The sequence below is a fragment of the Neofelis nebulosa genome, chromosome 6 (genome assembly GCF_028018385.1).
Source record: "Neofelis nebulosa isolate mNeoNeb1 chromosome 6, mNeoNeb1.pri, whole genome shotgun sequence".
Taxonomy (NCBI): Eukaryota; Metazoa; Chordata; class Mammalia; order Carnivora; family Felidae; genus Neofelis; species Neofelis nebulosa.
Genome location: NC_080787.1, coordinates 83,216,688 through 83,243,489, shown reverse-complemented (window position 1 = coordinate 83,243,489; position 26,802 = coordinate 83,216,688). Strand labels below are relative to the sequence as shown.

The 26,802-nt window shown below is 36.7% G+C and overlaps 1 protein-coding gene across 1 annotated transcript in view; it reads left to right on the top strand.

Annotated features, from left to right (window-relative positions):
• RNGTT (RNA guanylyltransferase and 5'-phosphatase) overlaps positions 1-26,802 on the top strand; it is a 317,924-nt gene that overhangs the window by 68,886 nt on the left and 222,236 nt on the right. Inside the window, exon 9 of the mRNA XM_058734685.1 lies at positions 17,460-17,595. Coding sequence (XP_058590668.1) covers positions 17,460-17,595 — 136 coding nt within the window. The remainder of the gene's footprint in view (positions 1-17,459; positions 17,596-26,802) is intronic.

The window sequence follows — 26,802 nt, the reverse complement described above, 5'->3', positions numbered from 1 at the left end:
TAAAAAAAAAAATTTAAAAGACCTGGTTCAGGCACTTGAATGGGTCAAAATCAAGTTGCTGTATTAACATGGGAATGCATGAGAGTACAACATGAAATACAATTGCATGTAAATGACATGGCCTAAACTCTAAGACCATAGGAGTTCTTAGGAGAATGATTAGTGAAGGGTGAGTAATAAAGGCAAGAGGGGCAACGAGAAGGAAGTCATGAGGGGAAATACCCTGAGCTGGACATTAGTGCTGACTAATAATTGGTATAAATCCATAATCTATGTAACTTCTGGCCCCTGGGCAGTTCGGTACTTAGGACAAAGAAAGAGAATTGTTACTGCTGGTGCCTGGTTAAACCTTTTGTTTATATTTTTAAATGTGTCAGAGTTTTAATGATTACTGAGCCTTGAAACTCTGATTTAAATTTTTAATGTTAACTCCTGCTTTTTCTTGAATTATTCTTAGGGATTTATAAGGTAGGAGATCGTTTATCTCAGTCTTCTTGAAGTTTAAGGCCACCTGGAATGCTGAGTCAGTTGGTTAGCCCAGTGGCCTTTGAGGAACTTAAAAGAGCTGGGTTTGAAATAGTGGTAAGAGAGTGTTTTCCATAGTGGTTCAGAAGACAGGGGAATGAAAATTTGCTGTGGAAGGGGAAGCAGACTACTTAACTCTGGTGAGTGGAAGAATAAAAGAAAGGGGGTAATGTCACCTTACCAAGACATCCCCAAGGACTTGTCCTGCAGGGGGCACAGGAAGACCCTATAGTAATTTGCCCGTAGTCATCCCCCAACAGTTTTTTTTTTTTTTAATTTTTGTTTTTTTCAACGTTTTTTATTTATTTTTGGGACAGAGAGAGACAGAGCATGAACGGGGGAGGGGCAGAGAGAGAGAAGGAGACACAGAATCGGAAACAGGCTCCAGGCTCTGAGCCATCAGCCCAGAGCCTGACGCGGGGCTCGAACTCACGGACCGCGAGATCGTGACCTGGCTGAAGTCGGACGCCCAACCGACTGCGCCACCCATGCGCCCCATTTTTTTTTTTTTTTTTTTTTTTATAATATTTACGTATTTTTGAGAAACAGAGTGAGACAGAGTGTAAGCAGGGGAGGGACAGAGAGAGAAGGAGACACAGAATCCAAAGCAGGCTCCGGGTTCTGAGCAAGCTATCAGCACAGAGCCCGACACGGGGCTCGAACCCACAAACTGTGAGATCATGAGCTGAAGTCAGACGCTCAACTGACTGAGCCACCCAGGCAAACCCCCCCCCCCCAACATTTTATTTTCCATTTTCAATTATAATTCAAGGGCTATTAGGTGAACCTTTTATGGGACTCATTGGAAGCTTTTACTGTAAGTAGATTATATTAGCATTCATTCAGTTAGTCTAGCCAGTAGTCAGTTTCAAAAGTTGCATAACATAGGGTGTGCCTGGGTGGCTCAGTCAGTTAAACTCTTGATTTCTCTCGGGGTCATGATCTCATGGTTGTGAGATGGAGACCGGAGCCCCATGTTGGCTCTGAGATGGGCATGCAGCCTGCTTAAGATTCTCTCTTCCTCTCCCTTTGCCCCTCCCCGACTAGCACACCCTTGCCCCCTCACACACACTCTCTCAAAAAAAATAAAATAAAAAATTTCAAAAGCTGGATAATATAAAATGTGAAAACTAGAAGACTGTGATTGGGACTAACTGATGATCTTGCTTAGTCTTCTTTTTCTGCTCTTTTGTACTCCCATTTGTTCCTTTTACCTGAGTTGTCATCAAAATAAGAATATTTCTATAGCTAAGAAGAGAGAAAAAAATCTATTTGGAATTGACTTTTCGACAGGCCCTTTAGCAAAAACTTCATTTTTCCATATGTTTAAGAAATTTTTTAATTTTTTGTTTGATTTCATCTGTTTGGCTTTTCTATCTTAGTTTGCAGTTTGAATGTTAAGGATGGTTAGAGGCTGTTTAATCCAGAACTTTTCATCATTTAATGTGCATATGAATCACCTGGGGATCTTGTTAAAATGTAAATTCTGATTTAGGAAGTCTGGGGTGAGGCCCAAGGTTCTGCATTTCTAACTAGTTCTCAGGCAATGCCGGGGCTGCTAGTCCAAGGACCACATATTAAGTAGCAAGAATCTACTCCATTTTCTCAGGATGTTCAGCAGCCTATACCTAATTAGCAATTGTTGGGCTTTTATTTTTATTAAAAAAAATTTTTTTTAACGTTTATTTATTTCTTGAGAGACAGCGTGAACAGGGGAGGGGTAGAGAGAGAGGGAGTCACAGAATCCTTGGAAGAAGGAAAGCCAAGCCCAAGAGCCTGAAAACAGAAGAAGGTGGAAAAGGGCAGAGCCCACATCCAGGTGGGGGCTCAGAGCCACTTTCGCATCCTGGTTTTGCCCCTGTGTTCTTGTGTGACCTTGAGAAAGCCATTCAGCTTGAAGCAGGCTCCAGGCTCTGAGCTGTCAGCACAGACCCCGACATGGGGCTCCATCTCATGAACTGTGAGATCATGACCTGAGCTGAAGTCAGACACCTAACTGTCTGAGCCACCCAGGTGCCCCGTGCTTTTATTTTTTTAATGTGGCAAAAAAGCCATATTTCTTTGTGTAGGAAATATTTAAAAACCAGGAGAAATCTTCCTTTCCACCTAATTAAATGGCAACTCATTTTTAATGAATAGCCAACTTGATTCATCTTGAATTTTTAAAATGTATCATAAGATTGTCTTCTAACTGTATTGCTTTTGAAGATTTGAAGAACTAGAATTTTTTCAACTATGTCTGTGTCCACTTACTGGTTTGGAGTGCTTACATTTTGGACTTTAGGTAACCATTGAGAAACAAATTTAAGTGAACTTAGAAGGTATTAAAAATATCTATATTCAAATCTAGTTTTTGAGGTAGAAGCTTCTTCCTATAGGAGGATAAATCATAAGTTTCTGTTTATGTGAAGTGACTATTAATGCATACTTTATTTTCAGACCTGTAAGAACTGGAGGAGGTAATATGACTAGATTTTGTGTCTTTGGTAGTGTCTGTGTACTTGCATTTAAATCTAGCCTGGCTTTTCTTGTGCCTTATGTGATGTTAGGTTTGTTGCAGGGCTGGAGGTGAGGTAAATGTGTACGTGTGCTCACGTATGTGCACCTGCTACTTGGGTCAAGTGGGGCTGTGTGAGAACTCTTCTACTCCTTTAAGATTCCTGATTTTCTAATTCTTTGTAGATTGGTGGAAAGGAAGAGAGAGCATACTCTAGTCCACTGAAGTGGCAATTAGCAAGATGCATGTTGCAGGTAGCAAATACATTCAGTCCAGATTTGACTGTTCTGTTCACTGGTTGAAAGGCATGCTTTGATATTCTACTTGTTAGATTTACCTTAACTCTGCTAATTAGTTGATTTTGTAAACTTGTACATAGGAGGGGACTTTATCAGTCAGCTCTTATTTTATGATAATTACGTTTTTTTTTTTGGGTGGGGGAGGGTGTTGGTAAGGGAAATATCAACTTAGGTAAGTTTAATTATAATTTAGTTTATGCTGTCACTAATTTTAGTTTAGATTGTGGGATTAAAACATAATTTTCTATTATATACAATAGCTTTTGGAGTTATTGTATATTTATATGTACCATTCTTGTTAGTAAATCTTACGAAACTGTTGCAATACACTGGAATATTTTAGGCTCAGTTTTGTTTTTATCATTCTAGTGTTTAGAAAACAAGTTTCTTGACAGATTGAGAAATCCACCTGATTTGTTTTTTAATTTGAGTTCTGTTTTGAGTCATTGCTCACTCAAGTAGTACAGCTTCTGATTTTACAGAACTTACTTGGATGACACCTATTCATGGATAAATGAATTAAGTAACTACTGTAGTTGCTGTCTACTTTTGTGTAAATATACTTACAAGCTTGAGTTTGTGGGCTGTGGGTAATCTATGGTTTGTTTTTCTACATTTCAAAATTTGTGCATTTATCTCTTTTTCTTCTCTCATTAGAAGGATCGTCTTTTTTCCTGTCTACAGAGTTTTAACACGGATCCTTTCTGTCTTATCCGGAGTTTGTTTTGTCAGTAACCTAAACTCTTTTTTGGATTGTGTAAAATACTAGTTGTAGTATTAATGAGAATGATATCCAGCTTTGATGAACTACTGCTATGTGCCTTGGACACAATATAATAATAGCTGACATTTTATTACCATGTACTGGGTACTTTTTGAACCCTTCATGTAGTAACTTGCTTAATTCCTTCTCTCTTTCTATTATTTTTATTGTGGTACAATATATATAACATGAATTTACCATCTTAACCATTTTTAAGGTCAGTGATATTAAATACATCAACTAGCTTTCCTCTTCAGAACTCTTTTCATCATGCAAAACTAAAACACTATATCCATTAAATGATAGTTTCCATTCCCTTCTTCTCCGAGCCCCTAGCAACCACCATTCTACTTTCTGTCTGACTTTTATCATTCTAGGTACCTTATATAAGTGGAGCCATACAATATCTTGTCTTTTTGAGATTGACTTATATCATTAGCACAATGTCCTTAAAGTTCATCTGTGTTGTGCCACGTCAGAATTTCCGTTTTAAATGGTAAATAATAGTCCACTGTGTACCACATTTTCTTACCCATTCATCTGTCAGTGGACACTTGGGTTGCTCACACAATTTAGTTGTTTGTTGTGAGTAGTGCTGTTATGAAATGAACATGGGTGTACTACCTCATTTAATTATTTTTTAAAAAATTATTTAAATTCAAATTAGTTAACATACATTGTAGTAATGGTTTCAGGGATAGAACCCAGTGATTCATCATCACTTAAATAGCACCCAGTGCTCATCGCAACAAGTGCCCTTCTTAATGCCCATCCCCCATTTAGCTCATCTCCTCACCCACCTCCCCTCCAGCAACCCTCAGTTCTCTGTATTTAAGAGTCTCTTATGGTTTGCCTCCCTCTGTTTTTATCTTATTTTTCCTTCCCTTCCCCTGTGTTCATCTGTTGTGTTTCTTAAATTCCACATATGAGTGAAATCATATATTTGTTTTTCTCTGACTTATTTTGCTTAGCATAATATACTCTAGCTCCATCCATGTTGTTACAGATGGCAAGAATTCATTCTTTTTGATCACAGAGTAGTAGTCCATTGTGTATATACATCACATCTTCTATATCCATTCATCAGTTGATGGACATTTGGGTTCTTTCCATAAGTTGGCTATTGTTGACAACACTGCTATAAACATTGAGGTGCATGTGCACCAAATCAGCATTTTTGTATCCTTTGGATAAGTACCTAGTAGTGCAATTGCTGGGTTGTAAGGTAGTTCTATTTTTAATTTTTTGAGGAACCTCCATATTGTTTTCCAGAGCGGCTGTGCCAGTTTGCATTCCCACCAACAGTGCAAAAGTATTCCCCTTTCTCTGCATCCTTGCCAACATCCTGTTTTTTTCCTGAGTTGTTCATTTTAGCCATTCTCACAGGTATGTGGTGGTATCTCATTGTGGTTTTGATTTGTATTTCCTTGATGATGAGCAATGTTGAGCATCTTTTCATGTGTCTGTTAGCCATCTGGATGTCTTCTTTGGAAAAGTGTCTATTCATGTCTTCTGCCCATGTCATGACTGGATTATTTGGTTTTTTTTGGTGTTGAGTTTGATAAATTCTTTATAGATTTTGGATACTAACCCTTTATCCTATATGTCATTTGCAAATATCTTCTCCCATTCAGTAGTTGCCTTTTAGTTTTGTTGATTGTTTCCTTCAATGTGCAGAAGCTTTTTATCTTGATGACTACCTTATTTAATTCTTTCAAGTACCCTGAGAGGTGAAGACTTTTGACCAGGAAATTGAGTCTCAGAGCAGTCAAGTGATTTGTGCAGAATCACAGACCTAAGAAGAGTGTCTGGGATACATGTTCTTAACTACCATTGTAGACTTCCATGTATCTTTCTTTTTTTAATTTTTTAAATTTTATTTTAGAGAGAGGGAGAGAGAAAGAGAATATCTTAAGGAGGCTCCCGCTCAGCGTGGTGCCTGATGTAGCACTTGATTCACATCCCTGGGCTCATGATTTGAGCTGAAATAAAGAATTGAACACTCAGCCGACTGAGCCCCCCAGGCACCCCATTCCATGTGTTTTTCTTTGTTGATGCCTTCTGTCTTGCCTTAGATATCTTCAACCTTATTTACTATATATTCACATATAATTAATGCTATATAGTACAAATACCTTTAACTCTAAAGTTGGCAAATAAATTTAGAGTATATCATTTTTTTAATGTTTTTTTTTTTCATTTCAGCTATAAATATGATCAACTACAAAGTAAAGCTGAAACTCCTTAAAATGGATTTTAAGGATCGTACTTTCTTCCTGTATGCTTTTCTTCTACCAGAGGCGATTATTTGTTGTACATAATAGAATTACAATTTTCGGAAAACTTGGGAGTGATAGAGTGATTTGGATAGGGTCTGTTTTTGGTATGAGAGAGTTCATGGAAGGGAGTTTTGAGTAAGAGTTTGAAGATATGTATTTTGGAATAAGATGGTGTACTATTACAATATATAGGCTTAGAAACAGGCATGCACAAATTTTTGAGCAGTAGAGGATGGCAAAATGAGAAAGGGGTAAAGAAGTTGCAATTCTGAAGTTAAAGTACATACTTAGAGTTTGGACCATTAGAATCATTTCATAATATTTGATGAGATTTTTGGTTCTAATCTGCCTGCCTGTTTCTTTAGGGATCTAGATAGCAAGCACTATTGAGTCTGGTATTATAGGCTTTCCAAAGACCATAATGATAGCATTTGTACCATTGGCACATGTAAACAAAGTAAGCAGATTAAGTTATTTTTTAATTGTTGGGTGGTTTGGAACAAATTTGCGCTATATCTTATTACACACTTGATTATTTGTATTATGTATCAATAATTATGTGGAATGGAGGGAGGAATTTAGAAACTGACACGGGCCCTATGCCTTGCTAAACTTTTATAGTGTTGATTTTTAAGCTTTGAACAATACTCTAAATCTTGCTGGTTGAAGGGGGTGTCTTGAAACAAACATCTATATTTGCAAATTATTAATACCTATTAATAGAAATAAGCACACATACTGTAATGAGAAAGCTTTGAGAATTTGTGATTTTTTTTTTTTTTTGATGGTAGATACCCCTAGGTCTTCAAGATTTGCTTGTGATGAATTACCTAAATTGAAATAAAAGTGAGAGTTGTTTAATGATTTTTCCATAGACTAAGTTTTACCAAGTACTAAGCTTAAACAAAAAAAAAGTAGATGAAGAGATGTAGTAGAAAATTTGCTGTGTAACTCTCAACAATAGCCAAATTATGGAAAGAGCCTAAATGTCCATCAACTGATGAATGGATAAAGAAATTGTGGTTTACATACACAATGGAGTACTACATGGCAATGAGAAAGAATGAAATATGGCCCTTTGTAGCAACGTGGATGGAACTGGAGAGTGTGATGCTAAGTGAAATAAGCCATACAGAGAAAGACAGATACCATATGTGTTCATTCTTATGTGGATCCGGAGAAACTTAACAGGAACCCATGGGGGAGGGGAAGGAAAAAAAAAAAGAGGTTAGAGTGGGAGAGAGCCAAAGCATAAGAGACTCTTAAAAACTAAGAACAAACTGAGGGCTGATGGGGGGTGGGAGGGAGGGGAGGGTGGGTGATGGGTACTGAGGAGGGCACCTTTTGGGATGAGCACTGGGTGTTGTATGGAAACCAATCTGACAATAAATTTCATATATTAAAAAAAAAAAGAAAATTTGCTGTGTAAACAACATAAAATAAAGACGGCTGTGCTTAGGTAGAAGATATTTACATGTTGGTGAGTTGTCTAAATGTTCAGTGGCATGCTGTTGGCTTGCCATTTAATATCCATTCAACATTCTAAGATCAAAGGCTGGTTAGACAGATTTGACAATTAAATTGGTGGGGAAGTGAATGGGCTTTGCAATTTAAAATTAAATAATACATGTTGTCTGTTTAATTACTGTTGTGTGTATGTAAGTGATCACTTAATAGAATGAAGCTGAGGGCTTAAAGTGACTTTAAGACCATAAAACCTTAATCACATCTGTTTCATGACCTTAAATTGATGTGATATGAGTATTAAAAAAGAGCTAATCCTTTTTTTATTAACTAAAGTCCATACTTTACTCAGATTTGCTTAATTTTTCCCTAATGTCTTAAAAAAAGAGCTGATCTTTTTGAAGAAGATTTCTGTGCTTATAGAATCAGTAAATCAAAATCAAATTGCTTGTTGGGTTGGAATCTTTTATAATGCTGAATGAGAATTTTGGTAGTTTTTGATGAAGAGAATATGTTAGAATTGTATTTTCATTTCAGTGATTGTTAGCAGCATCCAAAAATTTTAAAAAGGTCAGGTGGTGGTGGTGGTGGTGGTGGTATTACTGTATATGTGTGTGTGTTCTCTCTGTTAGTGTGAAAATAGAATGACCTTCATGTGAATTCTTTGAGTTTCTGGAAGATGAAATAAGGGAAAGCTCTACTTGTCTTTTAAATAGTTTTTCTTTCGGGGGTTGAAATGTTATTTTTGTCACATAAACAGGTAAATAGCAATTAGTTTAAAAGTAAAGTTCAGGGGCGCCTGGGTGGCTTGGTCGGTTATGCGTCCGACTTCAGCCCATGTCACGATCTCACGGTCCGTGAATTCGAGCCCCACGTCGGGCTCTGTGCTGACAGCTCAGAGCCTGGAGCCTGTTTCAGATTCTGTGTCGCCCTCTCTCTCTGCCCCTCCCCTGTTCATGCTCTGTCTCTCTCTGTCTCAAAAATAAATAAACGTTAAAAAAAAAAAAAAAAAGTAAAGTTCATGTGTAGGATTACCTTGTTCTATCATCAATTATTGTTCCTTTTGTGAAAGTAATGCAAACAGTGATTCCTAAACTTACCAGAAGTCTTTCTCTGAGATTCCTGAACTTATTTTGGTAGACTTTAGGCTGTGTTTCCATAGAATTCTAGTTTAAATGGTGTTTGGATTCCTAACTTAGGCTATAGAGCTTGCTTAATTCCTAAGGTACCTATATTACTTACTCTATATGTCAGCTTTGAAAAATAACAGAAGGTACTATTCCAACACTGGTAACTAACCAAACTATAATTGTAACAAATGTAGGAAGTTTATAAAAAACACTATTTTGACTAGTTTAAAAATTCTATTGGGGAATACTGATTTGCTTTTACAGGATAAGGAAGAGAGTGAGAGTATTATGGAGATTGTGAAGGGGACTCTGTGACACTGATTATTTTGTGTAGGTGGATGAAAGTCTTTTAGGACTTTCAGTTTTGCTTGATATTGATATGTCACTAGCCTTGATCAGAGTGTTTTTAGGCTCATTAATGGAACTAAGTGAATGAGATAAGAAGGAGGAAAATGTCTTTCTATTTGAGAAAGTTTTTGGTAAAATATATGTAACATTTTTTTTTAGGAGTTGAAAGAAACAGGAAAAAAAAACTGGGTTAAAGGAGACATGGATGCACTTTGTAAAAGTGATTACAGTAGATAAAATTTACTGAGTAGTGAGCTAGTAAGAGAAAAAGGCAAAGTGTGCAAAGCCCCCCCATTGGGAAGGAAGAAAGCAGGTGTTTGGCCTATCAGGTTAGCTGTTTTGCATTGTTTGTAGAACAGGGTGTGACAAGTGTTGGTAGGTAGGGGGCAGAGTCTGGTCACCTGCTCTTAAGGTTTATAATTGTATCTAGGGAAGTGTCTCTAAACTGAATTTTCTTTGTAAGAAACTTTAGTATACCTGAATTTATTTCTGTGTACTTTTAGAACTTTGAGAATTAGGTTTCAGGGACTTGGGTGCAATTCTATTGGTAATAGAGACGAGAGGAAATGTAGCTGGTATAGAAACAGTAGAGGTTTGGCTGTATACTCTTAGGAGAGAAAAGATACAAAGGGAAAGTAAACTCTGGGCTTAACGTTACACACTTGTCTCTGTTGAAGGACAGGAAATAGATGGCATGAATCATCATATGAAATTATTATGTAAAGAGCTAGGATCATGTAACCCCTGGTATTAAGGGTAGGTTGGGGGACCAGTGAGGTTACATCATAGGCACATTTACAGTACGTGAATCCACCTGTTATACAGTGGGCAAAAAAAGAAAAAAAAAGTAACCAGTATATCCATTAGCATTATATTGACAGTAAGCAGTAGAAACTGACTTTGGCTAATTTCAGCAAAGGAATAAATTGGAAGGCTCTCAGGAGAACCAGTCTGGGAAAGTGGGTATGAATCAAGGGCAGGCAGGCATCAAGGACCTGAGCAAGGTCAGACACAGGAACACTTTGAGGAGGAAGCCACCATTGGCATTTGTTGACAGTGACTCTGCTGTTGCTGTGAATAATTTTTGAGCTATTCCTGTGCCTCTCTGTTACTCATTGAACTTAAAATTTTTATGAAGGGAACATTTGATTGTTTAGTTTAGAACCTGAGCCTATTTCTAACCTGGTTGCGAGGAAAGGCCTTTTGGTTTTCAGTGTGAAAACAAAAATTTCTGTATCCATATTTAAAACGGGATCTGTCACTTCTGCCAAGCTAAATCAAATAGTTAGCCTCCTTAAATGCTCCATGGCTCAGTAAATAAAGTATACCCAGTTACTCATGCTGGAAGCTAAGTAGTCATCCTTGACTTCTCCTATTTCCTCACTCCCATATCTAACCCATAGCATATTGTCCTGTTAATCTGCCTCTTAAATGTCTTGAGTTTATCCATTTACCTCTGAGTAATCCTTGCTACTGTAGTCCCACTTGGTATACAATAGAAGCTTCATAATATCTCTGGTCTACAGATTGGTTCCAACACATTATGTGGGGGTGAACTTTAAAAAATGCAAATCAGATTATGCTGTAATTTTGCTAAAAGCCTTTCGGTGGTCTGCCTTTTATTTACTTATTATTTTTCAGCTTTAGTCCACCTTTTAAATCATAGTGGGAGACTGGGACTCTGCAAACTACATTTCTCAGACCCCCTTGCCAGCTCACTTCTTGTTGGATTTTAACAGTGGGAGCCCTGGCAGGAATTTGGGAGATAAGAGAAAGGACTTTGCTTGTTTCTAGTTTCTTTGTACCTCCAGCAGCCAAACATAACTATCACTTCATTCTCCAGCTTCTTTTGATACTCCCAGTACCAGCCCTGCTGCTCCCTCTCACAGGTACCAGCTTCTGGGTGGTACATTCTAGATAGATGGAGTGCCACTTGGCATCTCTTCCTCACCCACTGGGCTGTGTCCCCTTAGCAGTTTGAGCAGCCTCTTTTCTGTGCCTCTTCCATACAGTTTCAAACTTGAGCTGCAGGGCTCTTCTCCTTAGAGGCCAAGGTATCAGCTATGTGGTGCCTACTCCTTCGAGGTTTGAACACCTAGCTCCATGGACCTCCTCACCCTCTTTCAGGCATAGCCTCATACTGCCCTTCCTCCAGGTTCCTAGCTTCTCATGATGCACTTCTTTCATTTTGTTCCCCCAGCCCTTTGGTGGTAGTGCTTCCTGCAGTTACTAATCTCTTGATTCCCTTAGCCTTCCCCTTTTACCTTTTCAGCATTTCAATATCTATATAACCAGTTTCCTCTATTAAATCTCCTGTGTTTGAATTACCCATATAGTTTCTGTTTGTCTCCTAGAAGGGATTTTCCATTTTCTAGTAATAAAGTGAAAAAAAGATTTTCATTAATTCCTAAGTTTGGAACTACTTCTCTAGCCTCAAGCCATGCCATTTCCTCTTTTTCTCTTTATGCTTAGTATTCTGAAATTTTTTTAATTGCCAGAACATGCAAATTCGTTTTTGTCTCAAAGATATTGCACCTGGTAGACTGTGTGCCAAACTCTGTCAGCACTCCTACCTCCCTTTCCTTTACCCTCCCATTCCATAGTTGCTTGGCTAACTCCTGCATAATGCATGCCAGAGGCAGTACACTATAGAGGTTGTAGAGACAGGCTATTGTCTAGGTTTTAATATCAGCTTTGCTTTTTGGCCGGCTTTATGACTTTGAGCAAGTTACTTAATATGTGTTTCAGCTTCCTCATCTGGAAAATGGGGATAATAATTTTACCTACATGGTAGGATTGCTGTAAGGCTTAAATGTGTTAATGTCAAGCACTCTGAACATTGCTCCTTGCTCTGTGCATGGTCATTGCTCAGTAAGTGATGATAACGTGCTGTGATCAGCTCCATGAGAATCCCTCTGGGATGTATTTCCCCACCCCCATGCTCTGACAGGTCCCACCTTTTGTATGCTTCTGTAGTGCTGTGTACTTTACCTTTTCAACACTTAACTATGCTTGGGTTATTTGTTTAGTGTCTTGCCAGCATATAACAGTATATGGGATAATGGCTTTTTTTTTTAAATTTTTTTATTATTATTATTAAAGAATCTGGCTGCTTTCAGAGACTTTGGAGTCATGTGGAATATTTTTATATTCTTTATCTTTCCTCCCTAACATGAACAAGCTCCTTATTTTTCATAGATATCACATAACAAAAGAACACATGATTTGGAATGACTGGAATTCAAACCAAAAAAATCATACCCCAGAAACTTTTGTTCCAAAGCCTGAAAATTTATATGTGCAGAAGAATCCCTGAATACCAACTGCTAAATAATTTCTCTGGTATCTCTCTGCAGATGCAAGCTTGTTTCCCATGAACAATCCTTTATATTGAATTCTATCTTCTAAAGCCTTTTTCCTTGATCTTTTAAATCTATTTACAATAAGTGTACATAGACGGTATTTTCTTTTAATATTCTACTTGAAGTAGAAAGGTCTGGTAGTAAGATATCTATATCTATATATCTCTTATATATATGTGTTAAAGTATGGATGAATAGAAAATAATTATGACAGGGAAAAAATATGCCAGCACCCTGGGATTGAATATTTATTCTATTTCAACATTATATTTAATTCTGAGCTTCTGAGCAGCCAGTGAAAAGGGAAATGTAATTTTTGTCATCATATGAACAGAAGAGGAAAACCACCTCTTTTTTGTGAATTTTAAAATTTATTAGCATAATTTAGCCATTCTCAAATTGTGACTGTAGACCACTAATTCTGCTGAATACTAACAGATATCAGGATTAAGTTTTAAGGATAATGGGATAAATAAGATAAACAGACTCTTTTTTTTTTTTTTAAGTTTCTAATTTTGATTCCAGTATAGTTAACATAAAGTGTTATATTAGTTTCAGGTGTACAATATAGTGCTTCTACAATTCTATTCATCACCCAGTGCTCATCATGATAAGTGTACTCTTTAATCCCCTTTACCTATTCCATTCATCCCCCTTCCCTCCTCTCTTCTGGTAACCATCAACTTATTCTCTATAGTTAAGAGTCTGCTTCTTGGTTTCTCTTTGTTTGTTTCTTAAATTCCACATATAAGTGAAATCATGATATTTGTCTTTCTCTGACTGACTTATGTTGTTTTAGCAGTATATACTTTCTGCCTCCATTCATGTTGTTGCAGATGGCAAGATTTCATTCTTTTTTATGGCTGAGTAATATTCCATTGTATGTGTATACCACATCTTTATCCATTCATGTATCAATGGACTCTTGGGCTGCCTCCATAATTTGGCTATTGTAAATAGTGCTGCAATAAACAACGGGGTGCAGTGGATTAGTATTTTCATATTCCTAGGGTAAATCCACAGTAGTGCAATTGCTGGATTATTGAGTAATTCTGTTTTTGATTTTTTTTTGAGGAAACTCCATACAGTTTTCCATACTGGCTGCATTGTTGCATTCCTACCAACAGTGCAAGGGGGTTCCTTTTTCTACATCCTCACCAACACTTCTTTCTTGTGTTTTTGATTTTAGTCATTCTGACAGGTGTGAGGTGATAGTTCATGGTAGTTTGATTTGTATTTCCCAGATGATGAGTGATGTTGAGCATCTTTTCATGTGTCTGTTGGTGATCTGTATGTCTTCTTTGGAGAAGTGTCTGTTCAAGTCTTCTGCCCATTTTTTAGTTGGATTATTTGTGTGTGTGTGTGTGTGTGTGTGTGTGTGTGTGTGTGTGTGTGTGTGTTTAGATTTTGAGTTGTATAAGTTCTTTATAGATTTTGGATATTAACCCTTTATCAGATATGTCATTTGCAAATATCTTCTCCCATTCCAAAGATTGCCTTTTTGGTTTTGTTGATTGTTTCCTTCGCTGTGCAGAAGCTTTTTATTTTGATGTAGTTCCAATAGTTAATTTTGCTTTTGTTTCCCTTGTCTAAAGAGACCTATTTAGAAAAATGTTGCTGTGGCCAATGTCAAAGAAATTGCTGTCTGTGCTCTCTTCTAGGATTTTGATGGTTTCCTGTCTCACATTTAGGTTTTTAACCCATTTTGAATTTATTTTTGTGTATGGTGTAAGAAAATGGCCCAGTTTCATTCTTTGTCATGTAGCTGTCCAGTTTTCCCCATACCATTTGTTGAAGAGACTGTTTCCCATCACATTATCTTAACTCTTTTGTTGAAGATGAATTGAACATATATTCATGGGTTTGTTTCTCAGCTTTCTGTCTGTTCCATTGATTTATGTGTGTCTTTTTTTTTTTTTGTGCCAGTACCATACTGTTTTAAATACCCCAGCTTTGTACTATGACTCAAAGTCTGGAATTGTGATACATCTAGCTTTGTTTTTTCTTTGTCAAGATTGTTTTCACTATTTGAGGTCTCTTGTGGTTCCACAAACATTTTAGGATTATTTGTTCTAGTTTTGTGAAAAATGCTATTGGTATTTTAATGGGGATTGGATTACATCTGTAGATTGCTTTAGGTAGTATGGACATTTTAACAATATTTTTTCTTCCAGTCCATAAGCATGGAATATCTGTTTATTTGTGTCAACTTTGATTTCTTTCATCAGTGTTTTATAGTTTACAGAGTACAAGTCTTTCATCTCCTTGGTTAAGTTTATTCCTAGATATTTTATTATTTTTGGTGCAATTGTAAACAGGATTGCTTTCTTAATTTCTCTTTCTGTTGCTTCCCTATTAGTGTATAGAAATGCAACAGATTTTGGTACGTTGGTTTTTGTAGTCTGTGACTTTACTTAATTCACTAATCAGTTCTAGTAGTTTTTTGGTGGAATCTTTAGGGTTTTCTAAATATCAGGTAATCTGTAAATAGTGAAAGTTTCACTTCTTCCTTACCATTTTGGATGCCTTTTTTTCCTTTTTATTGGAATAAAGGGACTTCTGTTTTTTCTTTTTTTTAATAAGGAGACTTTTTATGTTTTCTCATAACTATGTATTCCTAACACCTTGACATCCTAATATCTTGACTTTCTAGGAGAAAGATATATTGTTTCATTAATTCATTTTGCCACGAAATACATTTTAAAGCAAATATTAAGCTTTGCAAAGTGCTGGCCTAAGTCCTTGAACAACGTGATGGATTATATCTTCAGTACCATTTTTGCAGAAGATATCACAGTTGCTTTTTATTTGACCTTTCCTTATGGTGATGTAAATTTTCTTTGAAACATAATCCAGGGCAAGGCTGACTTCTTCCAAGGAATCTAGATTTTCCCTATCAACCAGGAATTGCTGCTTTTGAAAAGCATGTGCAGGAGTGCTTTGGGAACAAAGTATTTCTGTTGTCTGCCACCCTGCTGGCCTGGTAGTTGGTTTAGGAGCCTCTCAGAGTCATTCCAGACTGAGGCTGATTTTATTTTTCCTAGTGTAACCTGACTGTCCACAACCCATACCTGCTAGGGCTACAGCTGTTTCAATATGTAGCGAGGGCCTGAGCTCTCCACCTTCTCTCCAGGGGCCTGCTGGGACTAATTATTTTGAAAACACTAGTAACAGCATGCTTCCAATTTAGTCTCCAAATGTAAGCTTTTTTCATCATCCTTGCTGCTCTTCAACCTGTTTGTTACACACTTCTTTTACCTTAATCAGCTCTTCCATTTCTCCTCTCCTCTCCTAAACATGTATATTTGCCCTTTAGAATATTTGTTTATGGGAAACAAATTATCCTCTGTTATATTAACCTCTGTTATGTTACCTTCCATCTCTTCATTTAAGGTTTCCTTTAATGTTTCTTCTACCCGCTGGCCTTAACTTGATTGAGCTCCATCTTTCAGTTGTTGCTTCTTTTTTCTGACATATCTTTTGGGCAGGAGGTTGGGCAGGTGGGTCAGCATTCTTCATTCTCAGTAGTATATCCAGACTATTACTCTTACACTCTTTTAATTAACAGCCAGCAAGAACAACTTAGTAAAATAAAATTCCGTTCTTTTGAGCCTTATGCCTTTTAACTTTCTTTCTTATTTCTGTCAACTTTTTCTCCTTTGGCGATTTTGGGACCTGGATATCATCTTCATTTTCATCCCACATATTGCCATATTCATTTGGTAGCACAGCCTATCCATCTGTGGTTTTCTCAACTTGAATCCATTTGGACTTTATTTTTATATATGGTGTGAAGTACAGTTTCGTTCTTGATGATCCACTGATGGGGGAGCAGTGATGGTAACTTGACCATTTGAGGAATGATGAATTTTGAAGTATAGAAATTGCCCCATAAATTGATTGGCTCTAAGAAGATAAGGACTGATTAAAAATCCTTAGGAATGTTGAAAATGTTTAAGATATTTTGTTTAATGTTTAATATATTTAAAACTTTAATTATATAGAAATGAATGAGAATTGTACCTGAAATGATGATATCTGGCTATATCATAATCTTGATTCAAAGAGAAAGGTTAGCTGTTTTGCTAACTGAAGTGTAGGAGAAGAACACTGGATAGTTTGAGGTCCAGCCATTTACAAATCACTTGTTTCCTCTTTTTCCCTAGTGCAAAGTGGAGAGAGTAATAACTAATTCATAGAATTGTTGGGCTAAGAAAATGCAGTAGTTACATATAGATGTATGTGTGTTTTGTAAACTTTGATGTTTAAGATCTAATAAAAGTTAGAGAACCATTCTTTCTTAAGATGGGACATAAGGTTGCTCTTTGACATCACATTGTCTCAAAAAAAAAAAATGGGTGTTTTTATAGAAAAAAATATTTTAAAAATTTAATCTGAATGATAAAGGTTGGGGCCAGGAGGTGGGGGGATCTAGTGAACGTTATTCTATGCAGCTATTGTAAGTCTAAGGAAAAAGAACTGTTATTTCTTACGACCCTATGCTAGAATTGCACTGTTGATATTACTTTTTTTTTATTAAAAAAATTTTTGTTTTTTTAACATTTATTCATTTTTGAGAGTGAGAGAGACAGAGCATGAGTGGGGGAGGGGCAGAAAGCGAGAGGGAGACACAGAATCCGAAGCAGGCTCCAGGCTCTGAGCTGTCAGCACAGAGCCCTACGTGGGGCTTGAACTCACGGACTGTGAGATCATGACCTGAGCTGAAGTCAGACGCTTAATGACTGAGCCACCCAGGCGCACCAATATTACTTTTTTAATGTTTCATTTACAGGTATATGATGTTGATCGATGGCACAAATGAAGTTTTTATGATTGATAGAGATAATTCGGTGTTTCATGTTTCAAATCTGGAATTTCCATTTCGTAAAGATCTCCGTATACATTTATCAAATACTCTCTTGGATGGGGTAAGTCATATGTTGTTGTTGTTCTTGTTGTTTTTTAAATTAAACATTGTTGTTTTCTTTCTCTTGCAAATTGTATTTTTATTAATCCAATAGGAAACTTACAATCTAGTTCTTTTTTAGTTTTTTTTTTAATTGAGGTATAATTGACCTGTAAAGAAAGAAATCTAGTTTTTATTAGGATGTTAAATTTCATTTATCTCTTACCTTCGTTTTCACTTGACCATTGTCTTGAGTCTGAGAGTAAATGAACAAAATTAAATCTATTTTTTTTTGTTCTTTGTGATTAAAAAAATAATTCTTGTTCAAAAAGACTAATTTTATTATTTTATATGTCAAAATTGAATTTTAATTAAGTGATACAACATACCACATTTCCCTTGGCTCTTTAAAGAGAATCATGCCTTTGAAAGCAACCACTGTACTTTAACGTTTGAAGTTTGAAAGCTAATAAGAATTTTCCCATTTCAGAAAATCTGTATTTAATAATCCATAAAATTACTTGGTTAAAAATATTTTAACTTTCTTCCATACAAACAGCTTTCTTCTAACCAATTCTGAAAATATTTATTCATTGTAAATAAAAATTAAAATAGTATATAGAACATTAGAAAAAAGCTGGTAAAAATCACCTGAACCTACCATTGGAGTAACTTCTGTTACCATTTTGATGAACATTGTTCCAGACTTTTCTCTTTGCCACAGTGTTGTCTTATGTCTGCTTGTTTGGTATATAACATTTTTATTAGTAATAGCAACTCAGAACATAGGTCCTTTAGGTAGTTGGGACTCAGTAAGATTCTGAATAATGTTGGAACCTCTGCTTTGATTAAAAATGAGTGCTCTGGTTAAATATATATACACAGGTATAGCTACATATTTTGTGTGAAGAGAACCAAGTATTATATGCATTTTTGTGATTTGTCTTTTTTCCCCATGTAGCAATTTGTTTTGGACACCTTTCTCACATAAATGTCTGAATGATGTACCATTGTATATGTAAACACTATAATTTGGGATATCCAAAGTATCTTGACTGTGAAAATTTTGTAGGGGATGCTCTTTAAAAATATGAGCCATCTCAATAGCCCAACCTCAACCTAATGAATTAGACTCTCCCAGGGGCCAGAGTATCTGTACTTTCAGTAAGCATGCAAGTGAAAGGCGCCTGGGTGGCTTGGTCAGTTAAGCATCCAACTCTTGATGTTGGCTCAGGTCATAGTCTCGTGGCTCAAGGGATTGAGCCCTGTGTCAGGCTCTGTGCTGATGGAATGGAGCCTGCTTGAGATTCTCTCTCTCCCTCTTTCTCTTCCCCTCTCCTATACTCTCTCTCTCTCTCAAAATAAATAAACTGTTAAAAAAAAAAAAGAAAAGAAAAAAAAAGAGAAAAGGAAACGCTCAAGTGATTCTAATCAGGCAAGTTTAAGAAACACTTCTGTAATTTATTTAACCAGTCCTCTTTTGGTGGGCATTTTGACTTTTTTTTTTTTTTTTTTTTTTTGGTAAGACACTTGAATGCATACCCTTGTATCTTTTTCCTTTCACATTTGTGCAGTTGTATAACTTAAGATTCTTAGAGGTGAGATTATAATGTGTATTAAGAAACTTTTGATTGCAAGTCACTGAAGCCCAACTTAAAGTAACTGAGGAAAGAAAGAACTCTATTGGCACAAATCATTGTTTCAGGTTGGCCTGCTTCTGGCTGGATCTGGGGGCTCAAAGGATACTGGCCAAGTTCTTTCTCTTTCTTTGCTTTACTTGTCTGTTTGGTCTCATTCTGCATGAAGGCTCTTTTACATGAGAGGCAAATTGCATTATAGTGCAAGCAGAAAGAAAACTCTCTTCCAACATCCATATGTCAATCCCAGGGAGAACTTCAAAAGGCCTGCCTGAGTTACGTATCCATGGAAGAGTGACACTGGAGGCTGGTCACTTGATGGCAGCACTCCCGCTTGGAGTGCAGGAGGAGTAGTGGTTCTAAGAAACGGATGGTAGTAGGCTATACCTTGTTCCCCATGCTGTGGCATGCCAATTATAAATATTGACAGATGTAACTGGTACCCTTCTTTCCTGAACGTTTAAACACATGCACAGTTCTGTGAACCATTTGTAAAGGATATGTACGTTGTCTTAAATGCTGGGTTTCATGAAAATTGAATATTTTCTAATTGGATGAGGGAAAGACTTCTTTTTTATTTTATGGGACAGTATAGCATAGTGGTTAAGAGCCCTAACGCTTAACTGATGGTGCCTTACTGGCTTTATCAGTTATTTTATGAGGGATTTAAATAATTTACTCAGTTTCTTCATCTGTAGTGAAGGGAGGCTAAAAATAGTACTTAGATTTTGGTGCTGTTGTGAAGATTAAGTTGGATAGTTTATAAAGTGCTGATAACAGTATCTGAGACATAGTAAGTAAATGTTTACCTCTTTTTTGCATTTATGTGAATTGTTAATGAGGTTTAACAGTTTATTCTTTATGAGTTATTGTGTTTCTTCTTTGAGTTGCTGGCTCAGATCCTTTATATGTTTTTCTATTGGGTTTTCACCTTTTTCTTACTGATTTATAAGAGTTTTTTGCCCGTTAGGGTATTTCTGACATGGATATTGGAAAAAATGTATTTTACTTTTTGGTGTTTTCTGTGGCACGAGTTTGAATTTATATAGGTAAATTTATGTTGGTAAAATTATAAACTACTATAATAGGGCTTTTAAAAAATATTTATTTATTTTAGGAGAGAGAGAGAGAGGGAGGGGAGAGAGAACCCCAAGCATGCTCTCTGCTCTGTCAGAGCAGAGCCTGACACGGGGCTTGATCCCACCACTGTGAGATCGTGACCTGAGCTAAAATCAAGAGACAGACGCTAAACCAACTGAGCCACCCAGGCACCCGAAACATCTTAGTAATTAATATTTGACTTTTGTGTCATTTTAAGAAATTTTTACTCATTTTCCTTCCTATTCATATTTTTACTTTACAGTTGTTATAATGCCCACCAGTATTTCCTTCCTGTATTTCTATGGTATTATTTGTATATTTAAATACATTTGAATATCTGAAATGTCTGAAATACATTTTGAAAGAAGGAATAAGATAAGGGTATGATTTTATTTATTTCCAAATGTCTAAACTGTTGTCTCAACACCATTCAGTGAATCTGTTTTTCCCTTTTTGTTATTGTTGTGTTTTTTGGTTTTTAAAAAAAAATTTTTTTTTTTAACGTTTATTTATTTTTTTGAGACAGAGAGAGACAGAGCATGAGTGGGGGAGGGTCAGAGAGAGAGGGAGACACAGAATCTGAAACAGGCTCCAGGCTCTGAGCAGTCAGCACAGAGCCCGACGCGGGGCTCGAACTCACGGACCGCGAGATCATGACCTGAGCCGAAGTCGGACGCTTAACCGACTGAGCCACCCAGGCGCCCCTGTTTTTCGTTTTTAATTGGATATATTATTTTTATTGTATAGTGGATTCCTTTATATATCATTGTTTCTTTCTTGATTTGTTTTTTCATTCCATTAATATTTTGGTCTTTCAGTGGTAGTTTTAGGTTGATTTTAATACTCTGACTTTAGCATACAGTTTAATGTTTGGCAGTCCAGGTGTACCCAATCTCCTGGTCATTCTGAAGTTTGCCGCTTAGATTTTGCTCTCTTTAGCTTTTGGGTGAATACGCTATTTGATTAAGAAGTTAGGCTGTACTTCATGTGCAAATCTATACAACAATGAGCTTATACTTTTTCCTGCAGAGTAATCTCTGGTAGGCTTGTCTTAAGACCATTCATCTTTCTCAGCTGTTTTTGGTTATATGGTTTATCTCTTGGCCACACCTTCACTGTCTTTCTTTGGAGGAAAAAGGGACTCTACATCTTTCTTATAAAACTTCCTGCAACTTCATTCAGGTCTCCCTTTCTATAGGGATGCTATTTCCGTGTAGAAAATTTCCAAACTTTCTTCAATGTTGCATCTTTTTTGTGAGCCAGGTTGAATTATGTGTGGCTAATAATTCTTTGGAATTTGTACGAGAATGCTTTTTTTTTTTTGTCTTAATCAAGATGAAATTTGCTCCTCTTTCTGGTTTTTATCCACTATTGGGATGATAGGGAGTGGCTTGTGAATGTTTACTTAAATTCTCAGTGATAGAATGATCCTGATGAAAATCACATGCATAAAATATATATTTGTTTAACAGAGGGAATCCCACTTTCCAAGTGACCTGAATGCTTGTGGCCCCCATCCTATGCTGTTTGTTTTTATTTACCAGCTAGTCATTTGAGTGTGCAAACCAGAAGATGGAAGACTGTGATGGGAGAATAGGATGTTTGAACTAGTCACTTCTTTTTTTTTATTTTTTTAATTTTTATTTTTGAGAGAGAGAGAGAGGGAGAGGGAGAGAGACAGTGTGAGTGTGGGAGGGGCAGAGAGAGGGAGACACAGAATTCAAAGTAGGACCCAGGCTCTGAGCTGTCAGCACAGAGCCCAACGCAGGGCTCAAACTCACAAGCTGCGGGACCATGACCTGAGCTGAAGTTGTATGCTTAACCGACTAAGCCACCCAGGCGCCCCTGAATTAGTCACTTCTGAGGTATAGTTTGGGGTGATGAGAAGGTTCGGGATGTGATCGTGGAGGGTGAGAGGTTGAGGTCGTGTGAAGAAGAGCAGTGGAAGTGAGATCAAGGAATGTATTAGGTGGTTCCTAATGAGTGATGGTAGGAGTCCAGGTTGAGAGGATGACTATGAGCAGGTACTAAAGGCAGAATGAGGGTAGCATAGTTGGATGGAGTAGCAGAGACTGAGCAGAGTAAATAGAGTCACAAAACAAAGAGATATCTATACTGTCTACTCTGGGGGACTGCTAGTAAATTCTCATTCCTGTGACAGTGTGCAGTAAATGCCATTTTGTAATAAAATGACACATGTGTATATATATGCAAACATTTGTAACATATGTACATGCATGTGTGTGCAATGCGTACACACACATGGTATGACTGGTACCCCTGGAGTTTTGCCGTTTGTAACCTGCACAGCCAGTGTGACAGCTCTGGTAGTTAGTTCAAGGGAACAGCAAGAATAGTTTTGTTTGTGTTACTCTCATTTACAATAGAGTTTTTTAGCATTATAATTAATAAAATAAAAGGAAGAAAAAGACTTTTAAGTTACAGCATTTCATAGTTTAGCATAGTTTGTTGTTGAACTGATGTTTTTAAATGCCTTCCATGTTCAAGTTGCTGTGCCGAGTGCAGAGGGTTGAAAAGAAGGCCTCGCCCTTGAGAGATTTCATTGCACTGGGTAGGGGTGGAGAAAAATTGGTAGTGACAGGGGAGACCTTCAAATAAAACAATAACTTGACTGGTATTTTACAGAAGTCCTGTGGTGGTTTGGAGGAGAAATAAATTATATCTAGTTAGTTTGGAATGAAGGATGTTTTATAGAGGAATTGGCATTTGATATGGAAAGATTTCTTTAGAAAGAGATTTTTGTTGGACATGGGCTGAGGGCATTCCAGGTAGGAAATAATGCTTAAAAATTAGATGTTTAACCATCTGCAGATTTAACTGAGCAATACTATTTATTTTCACCCCGAACTTGGACAAATGAAAACTGCATAATAGACTCTTGTGAAGTTTTAAAATAGCATTATGATTCATGATGTCAATTTACTTGGACCAGAATTATAGTTGCCATATCTGTTTTTCCAGTTAGTTAATTAAAACAGTCCTCTGTAGTTTCCTGTTTCTTCTACATTTTCATTTGCAAATTGTTTTTGTAAAATTCCAAATCCAAGAATAACTCAAACTACCTAATTGTCTGGCTGTCATATGTGAGCATTGAAGCTTTTGTTTTGCTCTCTAAATTATGTTCTTTGACCCACAAAATGCAGAAAATAGGAGTTTAGAAGTATGGCATTAATTCATTTGAAACAATCAGTGAAATTCAGTTAATTTTATACTGAGGCTAAGAGGAGAATGTAGCAGTTAATCACCAAAGTTAATAGCAAGAATCTTGGAAAAATGGCATGTCTGTTCAACTGTTAATGTTTTATAAAGGAATATGCATACTCATTGTTAGAATTTTAGAAAGTCTGTATATCATAAAGTAGAAAAAATTCAACTGTCAAGAAGAGGTTACATTTTAACATTTTGTTGCATCTTCTTTTAGTCATTTTGTTGTGCCTATATTTACAGAATATGTATAATTAAATGTATATAGCTGACATTTAATGTATGCTGTGTATCTGGGGTTCGTTCCATCATTTTCCTTCATTCTGAGGAACTGATCTTAGGATTTAAGAAAATTTAGTTTTTTTTTAAAACTTGAAATATAATTCACAAACTATGAAATTCACCCTTTTAAGCTGTATAATTTAGTAGTCTTTAGTATATTCACAAGATTATGCCACCATTACTGCTAATTCCAGAACATTTCGTCACCTAGGTGGCCTTAGTTGAGTGGATTTCAAGGAATGGGTTATCTTTGAGATGAGTTTTGGAGGTCTACAGGTTTCCAGAGAACAGTTAATTATTTCCTCTCATTAAAACCCTTCAATGGTTCCCCATTGCCCATGGCATGAAACCCAAACTGCTAAACATAATATTCTTTATATCTGGGCCATGCCTGTGTCTTTGCCATTGTCTTTGATTGTGAACCCTTGAAACATAACCTCCATCTATACTGAGCTTTGGACAATTTGCTTCAAAACCATCATTTCCATGCCTTTGTAATACAGTTTGGCTCATCCACTGTCCTGCTAGGAAATGACCACTGTGTCCTTCAGGGTTCAACTCATGGGTCCCAAGTGTCTTAGCATACCTTTCTCTTACTCTTCAGGTGGAAATAACTACTCCTCATTATTATTCCCTATGTATTTGGTATTCCTTTCCTTATTTGGCTGAAAGAGTGTAGGTTTATGTCTGTTGTCTTGGTATAGTTAGCAATATATCAGAAATATTCTGATATAGACAATAAGCTACATGGCCACTCTATATGGCCATCTATCATTAAAGCTGTAACTCTTCATTCGACCCAGCTACTTAACTATTCTCTTCTCTTTCTGGGACTCTCCTCTGAAGGTAGGGACTGTATGCTTAATTTCTCCAGCACTTAGAGCTATGTCTAATACGTAGTTTCGGCTCAGGAAATATTGGATGGATAGGTAGAAGGGTGGATACCTGGGATCTTCAGTAAAAAGGAATGGAATACAGAAAAGTACAGAGGATAGGAAAGTAAAACATGCAGGTGTTTTGTTTTGTTTTGTTTATTTTTTGGTGGGGCCCACAATTGAAGGATTTAAGGTCTAAGTTTCTCCACTGCAATACTTAATACCAAAAGACAATGGAGCAATTTCTAACAGATTCTTGAGCAATATGAAATTGATGTATTTTCTAGTTTTGTGGTTTTTTTTTTTTAATGTTTTGAGAGGGAGAGAGGGAAAGGCAGAGGGAGAGAGGGAGACACAGAATCTGAAGTGGGCTCCAGGCTCTGCTCTGTCAGCACAGAGCCTGACGTGGGGCTTGAACTCATGAGCTGTGAGATCATGACCTGAGCCTAAGTCAGACACTTAACTGACTGAGCCACCCAGGCACCCCTGTTGTAGTTTTCTTCAGTTTTTTTTTCACGTTTAGGTTTGTTGAGCATCCTTTATCTATGGGTTTACAATTTTCATTAAAAGTAGAACATTTTTTTACCACTATTTCTATCCTTCACCTGTTTGAAGATTTTGTTATCAATGCTCTTTTCATTAAAAAACAAACTTTTTTCTGTTTTATTTTGGATAGTTTCTCTTGCTGTGTCTTCAAGTTTACTAATCTTTTTTTCTGCAGTGTCTAAATTGCTATTCGTTGTATTCATAGTATTTTTCACTTCAGGCACTGTAGTTTTCACCTCTGAAAATTCATTTTGAGTCTTTTTAATGTCTTCTATATCTCTGCTTAACTTTTGGAATATATGGAATACTATTATAATTGTCTTAATTTTCTTGCTTGCTGATTCTGACATGTTTGTCAGTTTTGGGCTTATTTTTGATTGGTTTTTCTCCTCCTGATGGGTTGTGTGTATATATATATATACATTTTTTCCTCCTTGCATACCTGTTCAATTTTTGACTAGATGCCGGACATTTAAAATTTTACCTTGTTGGAGGCTTGATATGTTTGTATTCCTATATATTTTGAGCATTGTTCTGGGATGCACGTAATTTACTTGGAACTGGTTTATACTTTTCGAGTCTTGCTTTTAAGATTTGTTAGGTGGACTAAAGCAGAGTTTGGTGTAGGGATAGTTATTCTTTACTATTGAGACAAGATGCTTCTCTGAGTCCTCAGGGCCCTGTGAATTAATCGGGCTTTTAGCAGCAGGCATTATTCCCCATTTTATCTCAGTGCTTGTATGGTTCCCTCCAAGTCTTTTTAGTGGTTCTTTTCCCAGCCTTGAGTAGTTTCCTCATATTCATGCTCTGTTGAACATTCATGGAAGTCTGTGTCAGGATATCTGTAGTTCTTTCTTTGCATCTGTCTCTGTCTCTGTCTTTTTCTCTCTGTCTGTCTCTGTTATACTCTGCCCTGAGAACTCTAGTCCTGTTGGTCTCCCTGGACAACGTGTTCTGGTTTTTTTGCTTTGTTTTCTTTTTTAACTCAGGGAGGCTGCTGAGCTTTACCTGGAATCCCCCTGCCTGCTTTGAAGCCCTGGAAACCCCTTTGGCAATTAACTGGGACAATTGTAAGGGCTCACATAGTTTATTTATTGTGTCCTACAGATTACTGTCCTTTGTTGTTAGATGTCCAGTGCCTTGGTATTGCTGCCTATATTTTGACTACTTGGTTTTTTCAGGCAAGATGGTAAATCTAGTTCCTGATTCTCCAGTTTGATTAGAAGAGGAAATTTGTTTTCCCTTCTTAACTGGGTTTTATTAAAATTTTTTTTTTAAATTTATAGTTGTGGTAAAAGCCACATAACATGAAATTTACTATCTTAACCATTTTTAAGGATACAAGCCCAATCGTGTTAACTGTGTGGACAGTTTTGTGCAACAGCCCTCCAGAACATTATCTTGTAAAAGTGAAACTCTGTACCCATTAAACAGCTCCCCATTACTTGTAGTCTGTGACAACCATCATTCTACTTTCTATTTCTGTGATTTTAACTACTTTCGATACCTCATATAAGTGAAAATCATATAGGATTTGTCTTTGTTTTTGGCTTATTTTACACA